The sequence below is a fragment of the Mya arenaria genome, chromosome 3, assembly GCF_026914265.1.
Source record: "Mya arenaria isolate MELC-2E11 chromosome 3, ASM2691426v1".
Taxonomy (NCBI): Eukaryota; Metazoa; Mollusca; class Bivalvia; order Myida; family Myidae; genus Mya; species Mya arenaria.
In genome coordinates, this window is record NC_069124.1 from 42,064,693 (window position 1) to 42,087,470 (window position 22,778).

The following is a 22,778-nucleotide window of genomic DNA, read 5'->3' on the forward strand; positions in this document are numbered from 1 at the left end:
GCACGCGCACAACGTACATGTTAGTCTGTATCTTGTAGGCGCTTATTGAAAAGTGAAGGCTGATGGCAAAATTTGATTCCCAAGGTAATGTAAAGTAAATCGCTTTATTGTGACAAATCTGTGATATAACGTACGTTTTCTGATTGCAAATACGATAACTTTAAACGAACAAACATGCAAGAAGAAAGGTGTCGATATGTCTAATAAGGCCACAACCGTCAGGTTAAACAGTACTAAATATTTTTATCAGGCTACAGAATACTAATATTTTTTTCATAATTTTGCTGTTTTCTACCCCCCCCCCCCCCCTTCAACATCCCATAACTTTTTTTGAATCTGCTTGCCACTGCGATTCAATAAATTCCCCATTGATGAATGGTCTTGTGGGTTGCCTCATTCAGTCATTTGATTGTCTTTTCCTTGAAAATTAATTGGTCAAACTGATTTTAAATTTTTATTTTATCAATATTGGTCATCTACACGTATTTCAGACCACCAACATCTTCGTTACAACCCATTGCGGGATGACTGGGTGCTGGTGTGCCCCCACCGAATGAAGCGACCATGGGCAGGGCATGTTGAGAAGCCGGAGGAAGAACAGATACCCAGACACGACCCCAAGAACCCACTATGTCCTGGCAACACAAGGCCAAATGGCAAAGTATGTTCAACATAGGATAGGTGACAGTATTGCATGGTCATTATCAAATAGGCCTACATGAACATATATTTAACTTTATGGTTGATCATCGATGATAGTACCAAATACCAATAGCCACAATAATATGCGTTCAGGGAACCTTTTTAACATTTGGACATTCTATTAATTTTACATAGTTGCTAAAAAAAACTTAAAGACTTTGAAGCGAATTTTTATATGAACTAATAGTACTACATGTGCTAAAATGATTGATTAATGTTTATTGCGATTAAACCCATCCATCACAGTTCACTCTCACTTTAAAAAAAAAAAAATAGTTACATAATTATATTTTACATTTTTTATGATTTTGTATATATAAATTGGGGATAATTGTTTGTTTTAGTGACGGATCAAAATATATTTCACTGAGTGTGCACCAAACTTGAGTTGAGTATTAAGTGAAATATTTACTTTTGGTGTTCTTGAAGTGATTTATATTGAGATCTTACACTGAAATGAACAGTTTTCCCGTCATATCTCTTAAAAGCATAATTATATAATGACTGTAAATTGTTGTTTTTCAGAAAACAGCGAACACAATTTGAAATTGTGTCCCACCACTGTGTTAACTGACATATCATTTGAAAGTGAGAGGGGGCTAGATTTTAAGATAGTGAAATATCACTTTGAGTCCAATGGTAAATATTGATCACTGACAAAGATTATAATAATTATGTATATATATTGTTGCCAATGTAAAATTGTAACTTTGTAACAATTGCTGTTACTTTCTTTGAATGTTTAGGTGAATCCAGACTATGAGAGCACATTCTTGTTCACCAATGATTTTCCCGCTCTTTTGGAGGAAGGTCCTGCACCAGGTATTGCCCTATAAAAATATATATATATCTCTATTTTGGCCATAATAAATTAAAAGTTGTATTAGGCCTGTGATACACATTTTGAAGGGCGACCGTGAGTTAAGGTAGGTTTTTTTTGTGTGTGTGTGTGTGTGTTTTCTTTACTTTGTTCGGTATTAATAATAAGATTAACCTTACTATTATTAATTGTTATGTTAGTGATTGAACTAGACAGGAGTAATGGCCCTTGAATTACTAATACTTACTAAAAAAACATTGTGACATTTTCTTGTCATCCAGTGTCATATAACTATAATAGCTTTGCATCATTATACGCTCACAGAATATATGTTTACTGTACATATATATTTTCTGTCTTAATTTTGTGCACATTGGGTTTTGTTTTAAGGTAAAACCCAGTAGCAAGTGTTGTTATATTTGATTTGAAATGGACCTTAACATTAATAATACAATGATTTTAATATTTTAATAATAAATCTTGTGTCATATATATTCACCAGCATTGTTTTTAATTGTTGTGAAAGATTTATAGTAACAGCATAATTATATAAATATGGCGGACCTATAATATATGGCACCAAAAGAAGGATCATATCTTGTTTTTGTCTTAAACCAGAATAGAGAATTTATATTATAAAAGATGTTATATTATTTGTATTAACAGGCATTATAATTTACATTAGTTTGATTATCATCATACTGATACTAATTTATAAATTGAAATACCAATCTCTGTAGAGGAGAGCTCTGACCCCCTGTTTCGCTGTGCTGAGGCCCGGGGTACGTGCAAGGTGATGTGTTTTCACCCCTGGTCTGACATCACCCTGCCCCTTATGTCGCTCCCTGAGATTCGGGTCGTGATCGACAAATTGGCGGAGATCAACATTGATCTTGGGAAGAAGTATACATGGGTTCAGGTAAGGGCAATTGTTGCTAATTTAAAAACTTTTTTAATCTCTCTATTTATCAATGAAAAAACGTTGAGGCTTTGTCGTAGCCTTGTCTTCGTCAATAATAGTGTGGCTGTGTAACAACTTTATCCTTCCAAAAAGTTTATTAATAATACATTGAGATAATTCACATCAACCGAAGACTACATGTGACCAATTGCACTATGCGTACATGTACCACGGCCCAATACATTCACTTTAATCATTTTCGGGTTTTCCCTAGTAACTAGGTGTGTTTTGCAAGCATTTACAATATTAGGACAATTCTCTGTTACAAGCTATCACAAATTATTAGGAAAGGTCGACATGGATGTTGCAAGCTATCACAATATTAGGAAAAGTCTCTGTTTCTATCTTAAGTTTGAAACTGCATCTATGTATGTAAAAGGGTTACCTAGCTGTTCATGATGTTCAATGAAAAGAGATGTATATATACTATATATATATATTAGTTACTGTCTCATATAACACTTTATAATTTTCAGGAAATGACGTCAAGTGTGTCACTTAAGTGAAATATTTTAGCGCCAAATTAGCCTGTCAAATTATGGTGCTATCAAACTTTATTTAGCTCTATCTGTTTTTGCTAATGTTGGTATAGTATTGTTTGTCAATCAAATACTCATATCATGTGTGTGGTCATGGATACCAGACATCTAGATGATTGTGGTGTTTTAGTCTTCCAAATTATACTTTTGAATGAAAAAGCTTTTATTCTTACATTAATGCATGGCTGTAAGATTTGTCAACAAGCCCTGCTATATATAAAACAGAATTTGAGCAACTCCAAAAAGAATTTTTACCATTTGAGGGCTTGCAGACATATAAGCTAATTTTGACAACTTATGTTTGACAAGTAACACTAATTTTCTCAAATCAATGTTGATAGAATGCACCATTGACCAACTTTAAAATCATTTTGAGCCATTGGTGATACAATGATTGTATTGCAAAATCTTAATCAAGGGTATCTGAGGGACCATAACATTGAGGTAAGTATGCGGTAATTTAACATAAAAAGACCAATTGTGTACTTCCACAAACATAATGAAACCTTATGTTACAGATATTTGAGAACCGTGGTGCTATAATGGGCTGCTCCAATCCCCACCCCCACTGTCAGGTGTGGGCGAGCTCCTACCTCTCTAACGAACCCTCCATCAAACACCGAACACAGCGGGAGTACCACCTCAAACACAACTCCAATATGCTGCTGGATTATGTTAATAGGGAATTACAAAAGAAGGTATGTTTTTGGGTCAAATGTAAAATGAAGTTTGTTTTATGTGGCTCTAACAAACATGCTGGAAATGCTGCGACTCATGATTTTGCTGATCTTGTTGGAGCGAAAATGTTTTTCATGTTAACTTGAGAAAAGAACCAACAAGCCAAAGTAGAATGAATTGAAACACTTCCGCGTGTCAGAGTACAAGGACAAGAATGATACTGAAAATGGCCCCTGGGGTGGTATTCAATAATGGTCTTATTCCTATCCTTAGACTTGCCTCAGTGATTCCATTCAGACGATTGGTCAATTAATTGTTCAGTCCAATCAAAACACTCAGATTCTACTCTTAAATTTAAGATTGATCTAAGTTGTTTATTAAATACGGACGTTGGCCTAGTGGAAAATAAGAATACTTTGAATTCAGATACAAGGAACCAAATAACCAAAATCTGCAGTATCATAGGTTAGAAGGATTGTCCGTTTCTCTCACTTCCAGCCAAATCTTTGCAACTCAGGCTGTAAAAATCCTGTAAACAATCCTAAAATGTTTTTAAAAAAACAGCATTTTAGTAGAAAACTCAGAAGTAAACCTATCCTCTGATCTTTTTTTTTTCCTTAAGCCATGTTTCACAGTTTTATCTTACGTGACAGGATCAGCCTAAATCAGGCTGTTAATTACCTCCAGCGGACATATTAGAGTGTTTCATTCCAAGATATTTTGGGAAATATAGTCGCAGTTTTCCCCCGACCTGACCAATGACCGATATTCTTCAGAACCAATGCCATGTTATACAGTAGAAAATTTGTACTTCTCATGAGAATGATTCAAGCTCTGAGGTTTTAAAATGGAATGGATTTTGTAGATTCGTTAAGAAAACATAAAACCATAACGTACTGGTATCTTCACGAACATATACACTGTGGATTGAAAGTTGCCCAATATTAGTGAATCAATAAAACAACATTTTTACCCACAATCCATAATGCCTGTTAAGCAAGTATAGAGGAATTTCCATCAGTTCAACTATTGGCGATAATCAGTGGTCTCCGTTAAATCGGGTCAAGCTCTTCTTGTAATTAGAACTAACATGTAAACCACTTGTATGTCTGTGTTAAATTAGCAATTTATCTGTATGTATTTGTTATGGACTACCATAATTTGAATTGATATTAAGAATTAAAAACTGTATGTATGGGAATATAATTATCTTCCATGGCCGTGAGTGTAAAATAGATGTATCCCAAGTCGAGCGTCCCCTTTTTTTTCTGCTGCCCTTAAATTTTATTGACTCAAATAAAAATGTTGAAATAGGGTCTGATTTTGCATTTCGGTCTGGTACTGTCCAGAAATGATGTTTATTTATACCTACGGTATCGATGAATTATATTCTAGAAAGTCATCACCATTGTAGACAGACAAAAAGCTTACTTAAACAAAGTTCTGAGCAATCTGCAAATTGTGGCGTAAAATTGATTTTACTTTATACATAATAACCTTATCTTATAAAATAGGAGCGGGTGATCCTGGAAAACGAACACTGGGTGTGGCTTGTGCCATACTGGGCAGTCTGGCCATATGAGACAATACTACTGCCCAAAGCCCACGTGCTGCGAATAGAAGATCTGACAGAATCTCAAAAAGATGGTAAGTACAATTTTAATAAATGTAGTGTATTGAGTCTATATCTTTCATTTTCTCTTATAACTTATGATGATAATTAGAAAGTTGAATACAAGGCATTATATATCTGTTTTTGACTTTCTTGCTCCCATTGTATTTATTATTACTTAAACACAATTAAAGTCATAATGGCATCACGAGGGGGTCAGGCCATAATACAGCAACTACCATGTGTTGGCAGACCTTCACAAACTCAAAGAAAGAATGACATTTTAGTAGAAGGGTGCAAATGATCCATGGGGGTAGATGGGTGACATAAATAGAAGTACAGGGTGCTAGTAACACTCTTCAGGGCCTAATTACCCTTCTACGCCATAGTTGATACACCAAATTTGCTCAATTTGTTCCCAAAACTGAAAAAAAACATGCTTTTCCCCACAAAAAGGGCTGGGGTGTTTTCCAAAAACTGGTGAAAAAGCATGGCCTTTCTTAAAGTTTGTAGCAAATAAACCCTAGTACGTAGTTACTGAAAGTCACTGTACAAAGATTTGCTGCACGTTGATATTAGCATGTTCACTTTATATGTCTAGGAACTCCGCACAACCAAACCCCTCCATTGTTGTTTCATGCATGTTCACTTTATATGTCTAGGAACTCCGCACAACCAAACCCCTCCATTGTTGTTTCATGCATGTTCACTTTATATGTCTAGGAACTCCGCGCAACCAAACCCCTCCATTGTTGTTTCATGCATGTTCACTTTATATGTCTAGGAACTCCGCGCAACCAAACCCCTCCATTGTTGTTTCATGCATGTTCACTTTATATGTCTAGGAACTCCGCGCAACCAAACCCCTCCATTGTTGTTTCATGCATGTTCACTTTATATGTCTAGGAACTCCGCGCAACCAAACCCCTCCATTGTTGTTCCATGCTTGTTCACTTTATATGTCTAGGAACTCCGCGCAACCAAACCCCTCCATTGTTGTTTCATGCATGTTCACTTTATATGTCTAGGAACTCCGCGCAACCAAACCCCTCCATTGTTGTTTCATGCATGTTCACTTTATATGTCTAGGAACTCCGCGCAACCAAACCCCTCCATTGTTGTTCCATGCATGTTCACTTTATATGTCTAGGAACTCCGCGCAACCAAACCCCTCCATTGTTGTTCCATGCTTGTTCACTTTATATGTCTAGGAACTCCGCGCAACCAAACCCCTCCATTGTTGTTTCATGCATGTTCACTTTATATGTCTAGGAACTCCGCGCAACCAAACCCCTCCATTGTTGTTTCATGCATGTTCACTTTATATGTCTAGGAACTCCGCGCAACCAAACCCCTCCATTGTTGTTTCATGCTTGTTCACTTTATATGTCTAGGAACTCCGCGCAACCAAACCCCTCCATTGTTGTTCCATGCATGTTCACTTTATATGTCTAGGAACTCCGCGCAACCAAACCCCTCCATTGTTGTTTCATGCATGTTCACTTTATATGTCTAGGAACTCCGCACAACCAAACCCCTCCATTGTTGTTCCATGCTTGTTCACTTTATATGTCTAGGAACTCCGCACAACCAAACCCCTCCATTGTTGTTTCATGCATGTTCACTTTATATGTCTAGGAACTCCGCACAACCAAACCCCTCCATTGTTGTTTCATGCATGTTCACTTTATATGTCTAGGAACTCCGCGCAACCAAACCCCTCCATTGTTGTTTCATGCATGTTCACTTTATATGTCTAGGAACTCCGCACAACCAAACCCCTCCATTGTTGTTTCATGCATGTTCACTTTATATGTCTAGGAACTCCGCGCAACCAAACCCCTCCATTGTTGTTTCATGCATGTTCACTTTATATGTCTAGGAACTCCGCACAACCAAACCCCTCCATTGTTGTTTCATGCATGTTCACTTTATATGTCTAGGAACTCCGCACAACCAAACCCCTATATTGTTGTTTCATGCATGTTCACTTTATATGTCTAGGAACTCCGCACAACCAAACCCCTCCATTGTTGTTTCATGCATGTTCACTTTATATGTCTAGGAACTCCGCGCAACCAAACCCCTCCATTGTTGTTTCATGCATGTTCACTTTATATGTCTAGGAACTCCGCGCAACCAAACCCCTCCATTGTTGTTCCATGCTTGTTCTTCCTCTTTTTCTCCTGAATATTTTTGGAAATTAAGGAGAGGAATTGTATGTAGCAACTGTGTTATACAGTGACAGATATAGTTATGTAGTTGCCAGTCACATTTAAAAATGAAAAGGTCATTGATGAAACTGAGATTACAAACCAAACCATATTTACCTTTCTGTGGTGTCTTTCTACTTTAATAGTAAACAACAAAACACTTGGCACAGTAAGGCTTGACTTCCGAAAACGTGCATGTGACATAACGCCGTGATGCGGCTCGCGCGACTTGCAGTTATTTTAACTTGTGCCGCGGGTACAAAAAGAGATTGTAAATTCTATCGTGTTCACAGAATGGCTTTTACCTGATCGCGGGATACAATTACATCTCGCCCACCTGATAGTAAGGTTGCTGGAACATTGAGTCTTTGTCAAAGTATTTTTGCAAAAAAGTTAAATAATACTAAGGGGGGCTTTTCTATGACTTTAGTTTGCATCAGAGCTTCGTTCGTTTTTCACCCCTCTTTGTTGGAAGAGCATCTAAAGGTTATTGTACGTTTTTATAATTGTCAAAGCTAATAAAACAAAATGAAACGATTTTCATTTAAAAAGATATCATTGTGCAATGTGTTTGTTTATAAGTGATATGTTATGAATGTAGCTATTTAAAGATTTTTGGAAAAGCATGATTGCAAGTGACTGGGGTCAAACAGAGGTTCAAAGTTTACTGGGCATGGTTGAAGGATTTCTTGCCTCATTTTAGTGTGGAAAATTCCCCCAAACGTAACTAGCTATTTTTAAGCACCAATAACAAATAATCTCTTAAAATTATACGCTACAATGTATTTTATGTATTATTCATTTCCAATCACCCAAGTTTTACGAGGGCATTCAATATTTAGATAAGTGCAAATAAGGTGACGATAGTGTCTGGAAACTTTCACAGCTGCAAAGCATAATTTTTGAGTACGAGCCAAATGATTTATAGATTACGAGTCAAGTTTGTACGAGTTTAAAAACAAACTGAATAGAATTATATTTAAAGGATGGGGAAAAAAAAAAAATAGCCTTCAGAAAATTGAAAACAGCCACCTTATTTACCGTAATTACCGTACTGTTAATTAATACTTCACCACATCGTGCCATGCACAGCTATAGCGTTGATCGATGCGGGGAAAGCGAGGTAAGTTATAGAAATGACCGCAGCATTTGATTTTATTGTGGGAAATGGTGAAAATGAGATTTTAAAAAAGGAAAAATGGCCGCGATCAGCAAAATCTGCAAAAAAACGTGTGGTGCTAAGTGACAGGCTTGGTAATGTCAAACAGTATGACACCACACAAATAATGTAAGACCAATGTGGTTTTATTATTGATACTTAGGAGGGGGTGTTTGTTGCAATAATGGGTTATACAATCACAAATATTGAAATGTCTTTGCCAGTCCCATTTAAAAACTGAGATCACAAACCAAACCAAAACTATTTGTAGTGGCTTACTACATTTTGTAATAAACATTGTATTAGGCTTGGCAACTTAAGGCTTGGCAAAGTCAAACAGTACAACACCACTCCAGTAGTTTAAAGCTGCACTCTCACAGATTTACTGTTTTGACAACTTTTTTATTTTTTGACTTGGAATGAGCCAATTTTTGCGTAAGTACCTGCAAACCAGTTATATAAGATTGCTGAGAAAAGATCAGATGGCAGATTTACATATTTCTGTTCAAAAAATAATGTTTTATGGCTAAAAGCATTACTACAGTTAAAGTAAAATGCATTGAACATCAATTTTTATGCCCCCTTTTGAAAAAAGTGGGGTATATTGTTTTGCACATGTCGGTCGGTCTGTCTGTCTGTCTGTCTGTCTGTCGGTCGGTCGGAATACCAAATGGTTTCCGATCAATAACTTGAGAACGCTTTGACCCAGGGACCTCATACTTGGTAGGTGTATTGGTCATGACCAGCAGATGAACCCTATTGATTTTGAGGTCAGTGGGTCAAAGGTCAAGGTCAGTGTGACCTTAACATGAAAAACGGTTTCCGATCAATAACTTGAGAACGCTTTGACCCAGGGACCTCATACTAGGTAGGCTTATTGGTCATGACCAGCAGATGAACCCTATTGATTTTGAGGTCAGTGGGTCAAAGGTCAAGGTCAGTGTGACTGTAAGCTGAAAAAAGGTTTTCTGATTGTCCATATTTTTTTTTTAAAGCTTGTCCGAGTGCTAACTCAACAATGCCTGCACCCATGGCCCTCAAACTTGACATGGAGGTTGGGCCTGACCAGTAGATGACCCCTATTGTTTTTGGGGATCATCAGGTTAAAGGTCAAGGTCACAGTGACCTTGAATGGTAAAAGGTTGTCCGAGTGATAACGTGACAATGCCTGCACCCATGGCCCTCAAACTTGACTTGGAGGTTGGGCCTGACGAGTAGCTGACCCCTATTGTTTTTTGGGCTCAATGGGTCAAAGGTCAAGGTCACAGTGACCTTGAATGGTAAAAGGTTGTTCGAGTGATAACTCAACAATGCCTGCACCCATGGCCCTCAAACTTGACTTGGAGGTTGGGCCTGACCAGTCGATGACCCCTATTGTTTTTGGGGGTCATTGGGCCAAAGGTCAAGGTCACAGTGACCTTGAATGGTAAAAGGTTGTCCGATTGATAACTCAACAATGCCTGCACCCATGGCCCTCAAACTTGACTTGGAGAATTGGCCTGACCAGGAGATGACCCCTATGGTTTTGGGGGTCATCTGGCCAAAGGTCAAGGTCACAGTGACCTGGAATGGTAAAAGGTTGTCCGAGTGATAACTTGACAATGCCTGCACCCATGACCCTCAAACTTGACTTGGAGGTTGGGCCTGGCCAGAAGATGGTCCCTATTGATATAAGGGGTCATTGGGCCAAAGGTCAAGGTCACAGTGACCTGGAATGGTAAAAGGTTATCCGAGTGATAAATTGACTATGGCTGCACCCATGGCCCTCAAACTTGATTTGGAGTTTGAGCCTGGCCAGAAGATTGTCTCTATTAATTTTAGGGGTCATTGGGCCAAAGGTCAAGGTCACAGTGACCTTGAATGATAAAAGGTTGTCCAAGTGATAACTCAACAATGCCTGCACCCATGGCCCTCAAACTTGACATGGAGGTTCGGCCTGACCAGTAGATGACCCCTATTGATTTTAGGGGTCAAAGGTCAAGGTCACAGTGACCTTGAAAGCAAACTCGACAATTCTTGGACCTATGGTCACCAAACTTGACATGAAGGTTGGGCCTGCCCAGTAGATGACCCCTATCGACTTTGGGGGTCATCAGGCCAAGGTCAATGTCACAGTAACCTTTAACGCAAAAAGTTATCAAATCTTCCCCCACTGATATCTTAACAATGCCTGAACCTATGATCATTAAATTTGACATGGATGTTAAGCCTGACCAGTAGATCACCCAAGGTCACAGTGATCTTGAATGGTAAAGGTTGTCCGAGAGATAACTCAACAATGCCTGAACCCATGGCCTTCAAACTTGAATTGGAGTTGCATCTGACTTGTAGATGACCCCTTATGATTTAAGGGGTCATCGGGTCAAAGGTCAAGGTCGCAGTGACCTTGAACGAAAAAAACTTGTCTTGTGATAACTTGACAATGCCTGCACCCATGGCCCTCAAACTTGACATTTAGGTTTCAGGTGACCAGCTGATGACTCTGGATTTTGAGTTCATAGAGTCAAAGGTCATGACGGTCATATCACACTTTATCCTCACACTTTAATGGTCATAATCTTAAAACAGCAACAAAACTGCTGTCATTTCGGTCCATGCATATTTCATTCAATTGTCCATATAATCCTGACAACATGGCGCTCAGGGGGGGCATAATGTTTGACAAACATCTCTTGTTTACTTAAATATGAAAATCTGTGATCCGATTTTTTGTCAGCAGTCTTATATCACTTGTTTCCATCCATATATTTGCATAAATTGGCTTTTTCCAAGACAAAAGAGTAAAAATGTTGTCAAAATGTTCAGCCTGTGAGAGTGTAGCTTTAAGACCGATGTGGTTTTATTTTTTTTAAACTTTGGCGTTTCTGTGAAATACTTATAAAAATGAATGATTTAAAAATGAGATATTAGAGTTATTTCTATGTGTTTTATATGTTATCAATTAATTTTGTTACCTGTATGTTGGATGTTCTCAGACGTTTAATACTATTTTTGGCTTTTCTGTGGGGAAGTGAGGATCACGGTGACTGTCATAGCCTTAGCTTTATCATCTAAGAACTTGAACTTTGGCCCTAACTCAAAAACCAATTATGACAATTAAATCAAACCATGCAGGGGCAGATACAGTACTGGACGGTAGGGTTGTCATTATTTTACCAGCACATCCTTTTGACATTTGCCCCTCCCCCGGAACAGAAATTTAAACGCCATTGGTTGAAAATGTCAAAAGGATGTTTTTGGGGTATTCCCCAAGAAAATTTTATCAATATCTAGTCCAAAATTTAATAGTCGTATTTTCTTCTTTCCAGCCCTGGCAGACATCACCAAGAGGCTGCTTACCAAGTATGATAACCTGTTTGAAGTTTCTTTCCCCTATTCTATGGGATGGGTCGGTGAGTAGTTTATGTGTTATCATACATTTATTCAAGTTATTTCCAAAACCTATTTTTGTCATTAATTGCGCATATATAATTATATTTATTTTCTCATTTCGTTAAATAATAAAAAGATTTTAGTGTTTTTTTAATTTTCTCAATAATTTAGAAGACAACATGTATATTTCTTCATAGAAATCTTCTAGCTCTAAAGTTATCAATATAAATTTATATGAATATAGGGCCTTAAAAAGTTATAAGATTTCTATGATGAAAAATACAATACAATTCATGATGTCCACTACATTTTTGAAAAGAAATAATAAAACAATTATTTTGCTGTTTAATAGAGCATGTATGATATTTTTCATAAACAAAGACACATGAACATCCACCAGCATATTATAAGATTTTTAGGAGGATAAACTGTTGAAAACAATGTTTATGTCGCAAGTCAACCTTGAATTTAACTTGCAAACTTCAATTCGCCATCCTCAGCAACCATAGTACTATTTCCGTTAAACTTCATACATACTGTGGGACAATTGACTGGCAAAATCTTGCTTTAATGAATATGCCTGGGGCAGGAGAGACAACTCTTCTTCCAATGAATTCACATGTTACACTCAAATATTGTCCAATAACAATACTGTGTCAGTAGGCTCCGTGGCCATGTGGTCTTGACTACTGCCAACTATTATTGGACATGGTTCAAATCCGGCAATCGCCAGAATATTTTTCAACTGTTTAGCATTTGGTGCTTTGCGGAACCAATGAAACTGCCACATTTGTTATTCATGATTATGACATTTTCCTAGCCAAATTGCTCACGGTACACAACGAAGCATAGCGTAGTGTGTACCAGGGGTATCCGACAATGCAGTACGCTTGAATTCCATTGGATTAAAATTGGTACACATGTTCATAATGACCCCATTACTCAAGAAACAATATTGGTCGCGGGATGTTGTTTGAATATTTTAGAAAAACCCATAGAAACTCATTAAAGACACATCACCATGATATTGGGTTCCCTTCTTTAACAAATGAAAAGGGTATATAGTGGATAGTTTTCGTGGTCAGATACACAAGTTTCATGATAATAATTGTAGAACACTGTGAAACCCCCCAAAAAACTACTAATTTTGTTCAAACTTACTTCAAGTTCTTTGTAATAAGCTATGATCATTGATTAATAAAAAGATGTCTGGATAAATCAACTTTGAACCAACATGTATGAGAGCCTCGAAGATTAGAATCAGTGATGGGTGAAATACAGCTAATCCCTGAGACTGTACTCATTCCTTGTAACAACAGGGAGATTTGCCTTTAATTGTATTGGATAATATCATTGAGATGAAGTTTCCTGGTTTTCTTATTGGCGCCGCACTGAAGTGCGCGCCTATTATGGAATGGGATTTTATTTTAGTTAGTGGTAGGAGCAGTTTTTAAGTTGGTTGACAGTTGGTTTTACTATTATTTTATAATGATTAAAAAATGCAAATGGGTGGCGATTGCATGAGTGTTAGAAATGCTTTTTATGGTTGAATAGATAGTCTTCAATTTATCTTCAAAACATTATTTCGTAAGAACGACAAATAAGTTTAATAACTGTTCCCGATTCGTTTATGTTTTCCGATTGGTTACCTGAAATATCTGAAATATCATGTGCCGGAAACGTAAAATGTGTGGACCGGTAATTATGTGAATGGGAATAATTATGTTTTATGTTGTTTTGTTATGTTTACTGCATTGATATACCATGAGGTGATTTTTTTTGTTTAATCTAATCGATATTGGAATTAAATGTTCACCTAACATTATTTGTTAATGTGTTGAAGGTGACATTAGTAAAATTTTATTACGATTGTTTAAAGCTTTCCAGGGGCGGTATTCAATATGCAACATCAGTCAAATTTATGGTCGTACATCATTCACAGTATAGGTCAGATATTTATATATTGAGTAATCCAATTAGCTTCATTGTTCTTTTACAACTATACCCCTAGCAGAGCTATTGAAAAAGTGTCTTCTTAACGGACCGTGCACGATAATTTCGAGCAAACCCACTAGCCGATACATTGTATTAAGAAAGGCCATGATAATAATCTAATAATAATCTTTCTATTTCTTAGATACAATAAAGACCGGTATTGAATACCATCCCTGAGCTAATAGGTTTGTAAATGTCTCATCAACTCAAAATAAACATTTACATTATGAAGGTGCTCCCACTGGCAAGTACCTGTCTGAGGACTGCAATTTCTGGCAGCTGCATGCAGTGTACTACCCTCCATTATTACGTTCAGCCAAGGTGAAAAAGTTCATGGTGGGTTATGAGATGTTGGCCACAGCACAGAGAGACCTCACAGCAGAACAGGTAATGTGCCCTCTCTTGGTGCTCAATTAGTTTTGTATTTTTACTGAATTTCTTCTACTGTTTACAAATGAACATAGCATTTCAAGGTTTGGAAGCATAATGTAGGATCGTGCAGGCTTTAATCATCAATATCCAACTGAAATGCATGGTCTATAACCTATTACTAGTAACTGCCTTCACGCATCAAAGAAACTGATCATGACCTCCAGTGATTTGGGTTTTGGCGTACATTAAGTTGAACTAATTTCTTAAGATCAGACTCAGCTGATACCCCAGGAAAACATCCATACATGTAGAGCTTGCATCGTGCAAATTGACTGTCAGTTCAGCGCAATTGGTCATTGCTATCATATTTTCTTTAACAGAAAGATAATTAATGATAATATTTCACTAGTCATAATTTTGTTTGTTTATTTAAGTCAGTAGTATATTTTATAAACACTGAATGCATTGACTCCTAATGCATTGTAAAATACCTTTTAAAACTATAAAATTACTTATTTTGTAATTTCAGGCAGCAGAAAAATTGAAAGGTTTACCAGAGGAACATTACAAGAACAGAAAATCAGACAGTAGTTAATGATAGCTTCATAGCTAGATTTGCTGTGTATAATTATGCTAGAGTCTAATTTTGGCCATCTACAGAAAATAGAGCATCTGTTCTTTGGCCTCTGTGGTACTTTTTAGAACTGATAAATGAATGTGATCGTAGCAAATATCCAATAAAACATTGTAGCAGTATTCTGAATGGTGACAATCAAGTTATGTTCTTAAGTAATAATTATTGTGTTGAAGTTTAACTTTTATTTAGAATGATTGTACAATAAGTTATGAAGGCATAAGGCAACTCCTTTTTATTTTTTGTTCCTTGGATTTTAGCCAGAAAAATGGTAGGTGAGACAAATCAATGAGCAAAATAAGAAAAGTTGAATAAATTATGATCCTTCACCAAACATTAAACAAATTTTCTTTTGTTTTTAAGCTAGAATTCAAGAAAAATGTCAGTTTTATGGCATTAGTTGTATAACTGTGTGATAGACATATCGACATATAATTGTATTGCAGTGAAAATAACAGCATATAAATAACATGATATTTCACAGAAAATAATAATATTATTAAAATAGAATTTTACTTTATATATATTATTGAACATTTTTTGTGTTAAGGATTGTAAAATATATAATGTATTATACTTCAGATATAAGTGATTTTTACTTTCATCTTAGATTTACTGTCTGTTATAGTCTGTATTACCTGCAGCAAAAAAACATGATAAAGAAACAAGAATGAAAACTCTTAGTTTGTAACTGCTGATGCATTAAATTAACTCGCTCATGGTTTGTAACATGCATTTTTAGCTCGATTATTCCAAGAATATGTAGAGCTATACTACTCACCCTGGCGTCAGCGTCGGCGTTGGCGTCACACCTTGGTTAAGGTTTTGCATGTTAGCACCTTTAAGTCATTATCTCAGCTTGAAAATGTGCAGGGAGAATAATATAGATGTATGTAGGTTGTTATGGGGTTTATTTTGATTGGAGTTTTCTATTAACCATTATTTGTTACATTTGTTAATTTGATAGTACCTTTTGCTGTCAACTGATACTGATATTGGAATGTTGATGGAATAAAAAAAAAATGAACTGGATTTGGTTTTATGTTATGGAGGTACCAGGATATGAAATTTAGTGGAACGTTTTTAGCTTGACTGTTCGAAGAATAAGGAGGGCTATACTACTCGCGTCATTGTCAGTTAAACTTATAGGGCAAGTTGGGATTTTCACTTATAACTTCAATACCCTTCATTCAATTCAATACATACTTTAAACAGTTGTTCAAGACCATCACACAATTGGGTTGCATAACTCCATATCATCTTAAATACAAATTATTGCCCTTGATCGACTTAGAAAGGTTTGTTAAAGTTTTAGGGCTGCTTGGAGTTTTCACTCACATCTTCAATAACATTCATTCAATCGACTCCATGTTTCACACAGTTGTTCGCGGTCATCACACAATAAGGCTTCATAACTCATATTTTTCTTGATTCTTGTTTATTTTTTTAATATTTTCTACTTAAATGATGTCACATGTTATAGTAAAAGGATGTCACATGTAATAGTGAAATGATGTCACATGTTATAGTAAAAGGATGTCACATGCAATAGTGAATTGATGTCACATGTTATAGTAAAAGGATGTCACATGTAATAGTGAATTGATGTCACATGTTATAGTAAAAGGATGTCACATGTAATAGTGAATTGATGTCGCATGTTATAGTAAAAGGATGTCACATGTAATAGTGAATTGATGTCACATGTTATAATGAAAAAAATTCACCTGTACCGCAATAGTGAAATGATGTCACATGTTATAGTGAAATGATGTCACATGTACCGTAATAGTGAAATGATGTCATATGTTATAATGAAAAGATTTCACCTGTACCGTAATAGTGAAATGATGTCACATGTTATAGTGAAATGATGTCACATGAATAAATCTAATTCCTGAAAACCTATTCCACTGAAGGAAAGCAGTCATCAGGTATTCACCCTCAAATTATTTTTACAATAAAAAACGATTTTTCAATAAATAGCTATATAACACTTGCACCCATGGAACTTTATACTTGGTATGCCAGATGGTCACTATGTGATGCCCCCTTTTGATCGTGGGATGGGATCAGTACATGTAGGTCAAATGTCAAGGTCGCGGTGACCTTGAGGCCAAACAAACGGTCTCCGCTCAATAACTAACGAATGCTTGCACCTAGGAAGGTCATACTTGATAGGCCAATTGCTCATGACTAGTGGATGACCCCTATTGATTTTGGAATCAGTAGGTCAAATGTCAAGGTTGCGGTATAAGTTGCAGTCCGTGAGGATAAACAAACGGTTTGCGCTCAATAACTAAAGAACGCTTGCACCTTCATACTTGCTATGCCAGTTGGTCATGACTAGTTGTAGATGACCGCTATTTTCAGGACAGTAGGACAAAGGTCAAGGTGACCTTGAGATAAAGTAACGGCTTTCATTGAATAACTTGAGAAAGCTTGGGCCAAGGAACTTCAAACTTGGTTTGCTAGTTGGTCTTGATTAGTAGATGAACCCGATTGATTACAGGTCAGTCGGTCAAGGTCACAGTGACCTTCAGGTGAAAAACGATGTGTTGGTCAGCAGTCCGTACGTCACAGTAGTCTTTCGGCGCAAAAAAAACTAAAGAACGCTTGGACCCAGGAACTTCATACTTGGATCCAAGAACTTCCTACTTGGTATGCAGGTTGGTCATGACCAGTAGATTAATTACGCCTATGGTTGTTGGTCTACAGTAAAAAAGTACGAATGTCATGGCCGTCATTGATAATTTCACACCTACGACCACATAATGGGGGAGGCAAGCACAAACCCCTCAAAACTTTTTTCACTGAGGTATTAAAATGACATGTATGAAAGAGTTGATGCATTTCAACCTTCACTCAGGAACACTTTTATACATCTTAAAAAAGTGGACATACAAATGAAAATAAGATATATATCAGCATTTTGAATTTTTAAGATATCAATGATATTTAGATAGCCTTCTATATAAACAGCTAAATTCAACTTCATTATGTTTTATACTTCTGATTTGTTCGGACTTTTCCACCATGTCCGTCAACGTCAACTTACAAGTAAGATTATATGGAAGGACACTAGCTCAAATCGTAGAAATATCTTATGAATACAGTAAAAATGCAATGAGCAGAGTGTCATATATATAAAGTGAGCGATCTAGGGCATTTTGCGCCACTTATTAGATAAATGAATAGTTAACAAATATTATGATAAAAGCCATAAAATAAGCCCGTCCTAATTTTAGGATACCTTAGTTCGGTGATAAGTTGTATGCAAAGCTAAATTTATAGAGTGGACACTGTAAATATAGTTTTTGCAAATACAAGGGTCATAACTCTGGATTGACTGAGGTGACATGGCTGGTTATCGAACCTGCCCATTCACATTCTGACCAAAGTTAGTGATGATTGGACAAAGGCTACTAAAGTTATTGATCGGCCAAGACTGAATTTAGATAATTTATATTATTAAACGGCGATAACTCTCAAATGACTTACGCTAAATCCGGCTGTTATCAGACTTTTTCAAGCATTGCCAACTTTGGAGCTTAACAGGGTAACGGGGGTCTCTATCGATTTCTCCTCTTAATGCAATAGTAGCGTTAAGATACGCTAGTTTGCACTTATGTATCTACTAGACGCAGTGTAAGATCAAGGCAGATAAGACATACAAAACTTTTTACCTTCATATCCAATTTGGCTTATGATCTAACTAAGACTATTATTAGAATGTGTTAATAAGTGTAAACAATGTTTATTTGTTTTGATTTTATATAAGTCGAGGGCCATAACTCTTGATTTGTTGGTCAGAATTGGCCTACGATGTATAATCAAACTTGGTGATCTAATGGTCATATGTATTCTTTTTATATATGGTAAAGGTTGATGAAGATATGGACGTGTTATAGTGATATCAATGATAAATATTGCATTTAAAGGGCGATAACACTCGTGTGTCCAAGGCAATATGGCAATATGGCTTGCTAACGAACTTGTCAAAGATATTATGCTCATACACATTCTGTCCTTACTTGGTGATGATTAGCCACTGACTTCTAAACTAATTGATTGAACAAGACATATATTTGGTAAATTCGTATATAAATGGCCACAACTCTCGTCCAGGAAACATGTAAGTAAACTCGCCAAGGCTCGCTTACTAAATATTTCCCAAACTCATTAAATAAAAGTGTGTATGATTTATCAACTCGTGACAGATCCTTACTGGTATGTTTCAATTTTGGTTTTACTCCGATTTGGTTTCCTGGGTAAAAAGCTTACATGTATTTCGTGTAAAGGATCATTATAGTTTTATTTCATGATAGTTCCATGCATAAAAAAGTCAATATTCAACGAACAATTCTGTGTTTTGATAGCGTTTTATGTAAAAACAAATTAAACTGTACATACATTAAGGTCACATGCAACAGTGATGTGTGTGCCATTAGAAACCCTATTAAAGGATTTTTATGCAGTTGATGCTTGTGTTGTGCATACTTATTGTGCAGTGATATAATCAAGTATGAATATAACCTTTTGTAATCTATTTCGAGGATCAAATATTTCTCTTAGTACATTTTCAATAGTTAAGCTTCCGTTTTCACCAACCCGTTTAGACATTTAGGAATCAGAAAAATCCCGCTTTGAACGTTTATTATTTTAGCCAAGTTTTCCATCATGCAAAAAACAAGTTAGGCGAAATGCCCGGTCACATCCATATTTGAGACATTCGCGTATGAGCCGGCACACCTGTGCACCTTATGCTATACATGTATATCCAACAGGTGAATTAGTGCTGGTTCGAAAATAAATGCAAATAAAAAATAAACGACATTACTTGCGTGTATCCTATTTGTTTACTAAAATCTTATATCATCGGTGTGAGGCGCTTGTGTTTATAGGCAGATGTTTCAAAAATAGATATGACCGATATGTACATGTTCTGTTTTCCACAAAAAACACACCAAAAAAACGGGCATTGCATAGAGTCCACAGCCATAATCGTAGGTGGAATTACGTACTCATTCGTCTAAATCTGTAATGTTTTCTCTCAACTCTGTAATATGATGCCCAAAGGTTCTAAGAACGTGTCATAAAGGAACTCGACTCAAACAAAATGTGGTGATCTAAACAAAGGCTTACCAGAACGATACCAAATATGGTATTTTATAAAGTCATCGGCCATATTGGTTCTCTCAACGCTTTAATTAATTTTGACCCGTGTTTCTATAAACAAGAATATTTGGTGATTCACTTATACATGTATGCATTTTAGTGACAGGTGTAACTTTGGATATTCGCGAATAACCAACTGGCAATGTTTGAATTACGTTCTGGCGAATGCACGAAAAAAGTGATTTCAAACAGTGTTAACCAACTACCATCTAGTGGGGAGTTGGAAATTCGAATCCCAAACTACCAACTACATCCTAACTTGGCCGTCACCAGATATATTCCCGTTTCTTTAACATGCAATTGTTTTTTCGCGTCTGTGATTATAACAGCTTGGCTTTATTACCACCAAACGGTATTCTTTGTAAAAGGAAACACCATTCCTGGAAATACTAGTAAGAAATTATTACTTAACATTTTTTTGAAAACCTTGTCGCATTTAGAGAGAGCAGGTTTCCGTTACATATTTGTATATTGATGAAACTTCTCTTAAACAGTTCAATTCAACTGGATTATTTTGTTTTCTTCCGCATTTGTTCGGACTTTTTCACCTTTCCGTCACTCTCCCGAAATCTAGGTCAAGTTAACAGTGATATTATAAACGAAGAACACTAGCTTCAATCATAGATGTATCTTGTTATACAACAGAAATCCTCTGAACAGATGTCTATACGTCAGGTGAGTGGCCTAGGATTTGGATTTTGGGTTAGCGCATATGAGACGTATAAAAGATTGTAAAACCAGCCATATTAACATTTATTTTTTATTTCATATTAGTTCTATACACAAAAGGTCAATATCTAACGAACTATAATACGTTTAAGTGTTTTATTGTCATTCTATACTGTAAAAACATATTATTCTGTATATGGATGAAGGGCAACTGCAAAAGCGTTGTCTGTATCATTGGGAGCCTAGTGAAAGAGGTAAAGCCTGGTTTAATGTATTTAATGTTTGTTGAGTACAAAATATTTTTGCTGTTACGTGGTTAAATATGAATATTTATATAACCTTTTAAAATCTATTTTGAATTTCAATTACTTCTCTTTATACAATTTTGATATTTCAGTCCCTGTCTTTTCAACAACCTGTATTGGCGTTTAGGAATAAGGTCAATCCCGTTTTTAACGTCTTTTATATTAGGCGAGTTTTCCATCATGCGAAAAACAAATTAGGAGAAATGCCCGATTACATCCATATTTGAAACATTCGCGTGTGGGCCAGCACACCTGTGCACCTTATGTTATACATGTTTATCCAACAGGTGAATTAGTGTCGGTTCCAAAAAAAACAACATGAAAATAAAAAACAAACGACATTACTTGCGTTTATCTTTTATACTAAAATCGTATATGATCGGTGTGAGGCGCGTATACTTATAAATAGATGTTTCGAAAATAGATATGAACGATATGTACATGTTTTTTGTTAACAAAACAATTCAAAAAAAAAAAAAAAAAAAAAAAAAATCCTAGAGGCTCTTCATTTCAGCCATACGCCATATTCGTAGGTGAAATTGCGCACCGCTTAGTCTAAATCTGTAACGTTTTCTCTCAACACCGTAATCTGTTGCCCAAACTTACTAAGAACGCGTCATAAAGGAACTAGACTCAAACAAAATGTGGTGATCTCAACAAATGCTTATCAGAACAATACCAAATATGGTATTTCATAAAGTCATCAAACGCATTGAATGGTGAAATTGCGCACTTCTTCGTCAAATTTTCTTATGCTTTACCTGAATAATTAAATCTAGTGTTGTCATTGTTATTAAAAGAGAGAATATGGCGATCCGCACAGGAGCCCGACTCAAATACATTTGGGCGATCCCACCAAAGGAACTCGACTCAAATAAAATATGCTGATCACATCAACGTATCAAATTTAAAGAACAATGTTATAAATACAACCAATTCACAATTTCTGTATAGCTCGTTTAGGCAAGAGAAGTCAATAAACGGCTCTTTTTAGTTTTAATTCTTTTGCTATTTTTCTGTATGAAATAATTGAATGAGACGACGTTTCCCTTAGATACGGTCAATTCGATAGGTGTTGAATGACTTTTGCACGATGATTTCGTGATATTACAATTGAGTTTCCATTCAGCCTTGGAACCCGCGGCGGTGGAGCAGACGTGTTTTTTTTAAAGGCCATTACTGGCAGATAATCTTAAGCTTAAAGTACTAAGGATATTTTCACATGTTTATTAATGATAACCACATAAGACTTTCTTTCTATGTATTTTTATCTTTCCGTCATTTTCCCGAAATCAAGGTCAAGTTGAAAATACAAATATAAAAGTAGGACACGTGCTCATATAATAGATATAAGTTGAAAATACAACGGAATTGCTCTAACGAGATTTCCATACACGAGGTGAGTGGCCTAGGATTTGGATTCTGTGTTAAAACATATTATGTATAAAATATCACATAATAAGACATCTTACCTTCATTTTTTATTTATTATTATTATTTTAGACGAGTTTTCAATCATGGGATAAACTAGTTGGCGAAATGCCCGGTCACATATATATTTGAAACATC

At 36.1% G+C, this 22,778-nt stretch overlaps 1 protein-coding gene across 1 annotated transcript; it reads left to right on the top strand.

Moving 5' to 3' along the window:
- The first annotated feature begins 23 nt into the window (after positions 1-23).
- Positions 24-16,089, top strand: LOC128229173 (galactose-1-phosphate uridylyltransferase-like). The gene is made up of 9 exons (XM_052940899.1): positions 24-84; positions 492-661; positions 1,449-1,524; positions 2,263-2,441; positions 3,541-3,720; positions 5,215-5,347; positions 11,993-12,076; positions 14,284-14,438; positions 14,953-16,089. The coding sequence occupies exons 1-9, from the start codon at positions 63-65 to the stop codon at positions 15,016-15,018; spliced, it is 1,065 nt and encodes a 354-aa protein (XP_052796859.1). The 5' UTR covers positions 24-62; the 3' UTR covers positions 15,019-16,089.
- The last annotated feature ends 6,689 nt before the right edge of the window (positions 16,090-22,778 follow it).

Excerpts from the sequence above, each read along its gene's own strand:
- LOC128229173 (XM_052940899.1), top strand. The coding sequence starts at position 63 with ATGGCAAAATTTGATTCCCAAG. Across the intron at positions 2,442-3,540 it reads AGAAGTATACATGGGTTCAG|ATATTTGAGAACCGTGGTGC; the intron begins GTAAGGGCAATT and ends CTTATGTTACAG. Across the intron at positions 12,077-14,283 it reads CTATTCTATGGGATGGGTCG|GTGCTCCCACTGGCAAGTAC; the intron begins GTGAGTAGTTTA and ends TACATTATGAAG.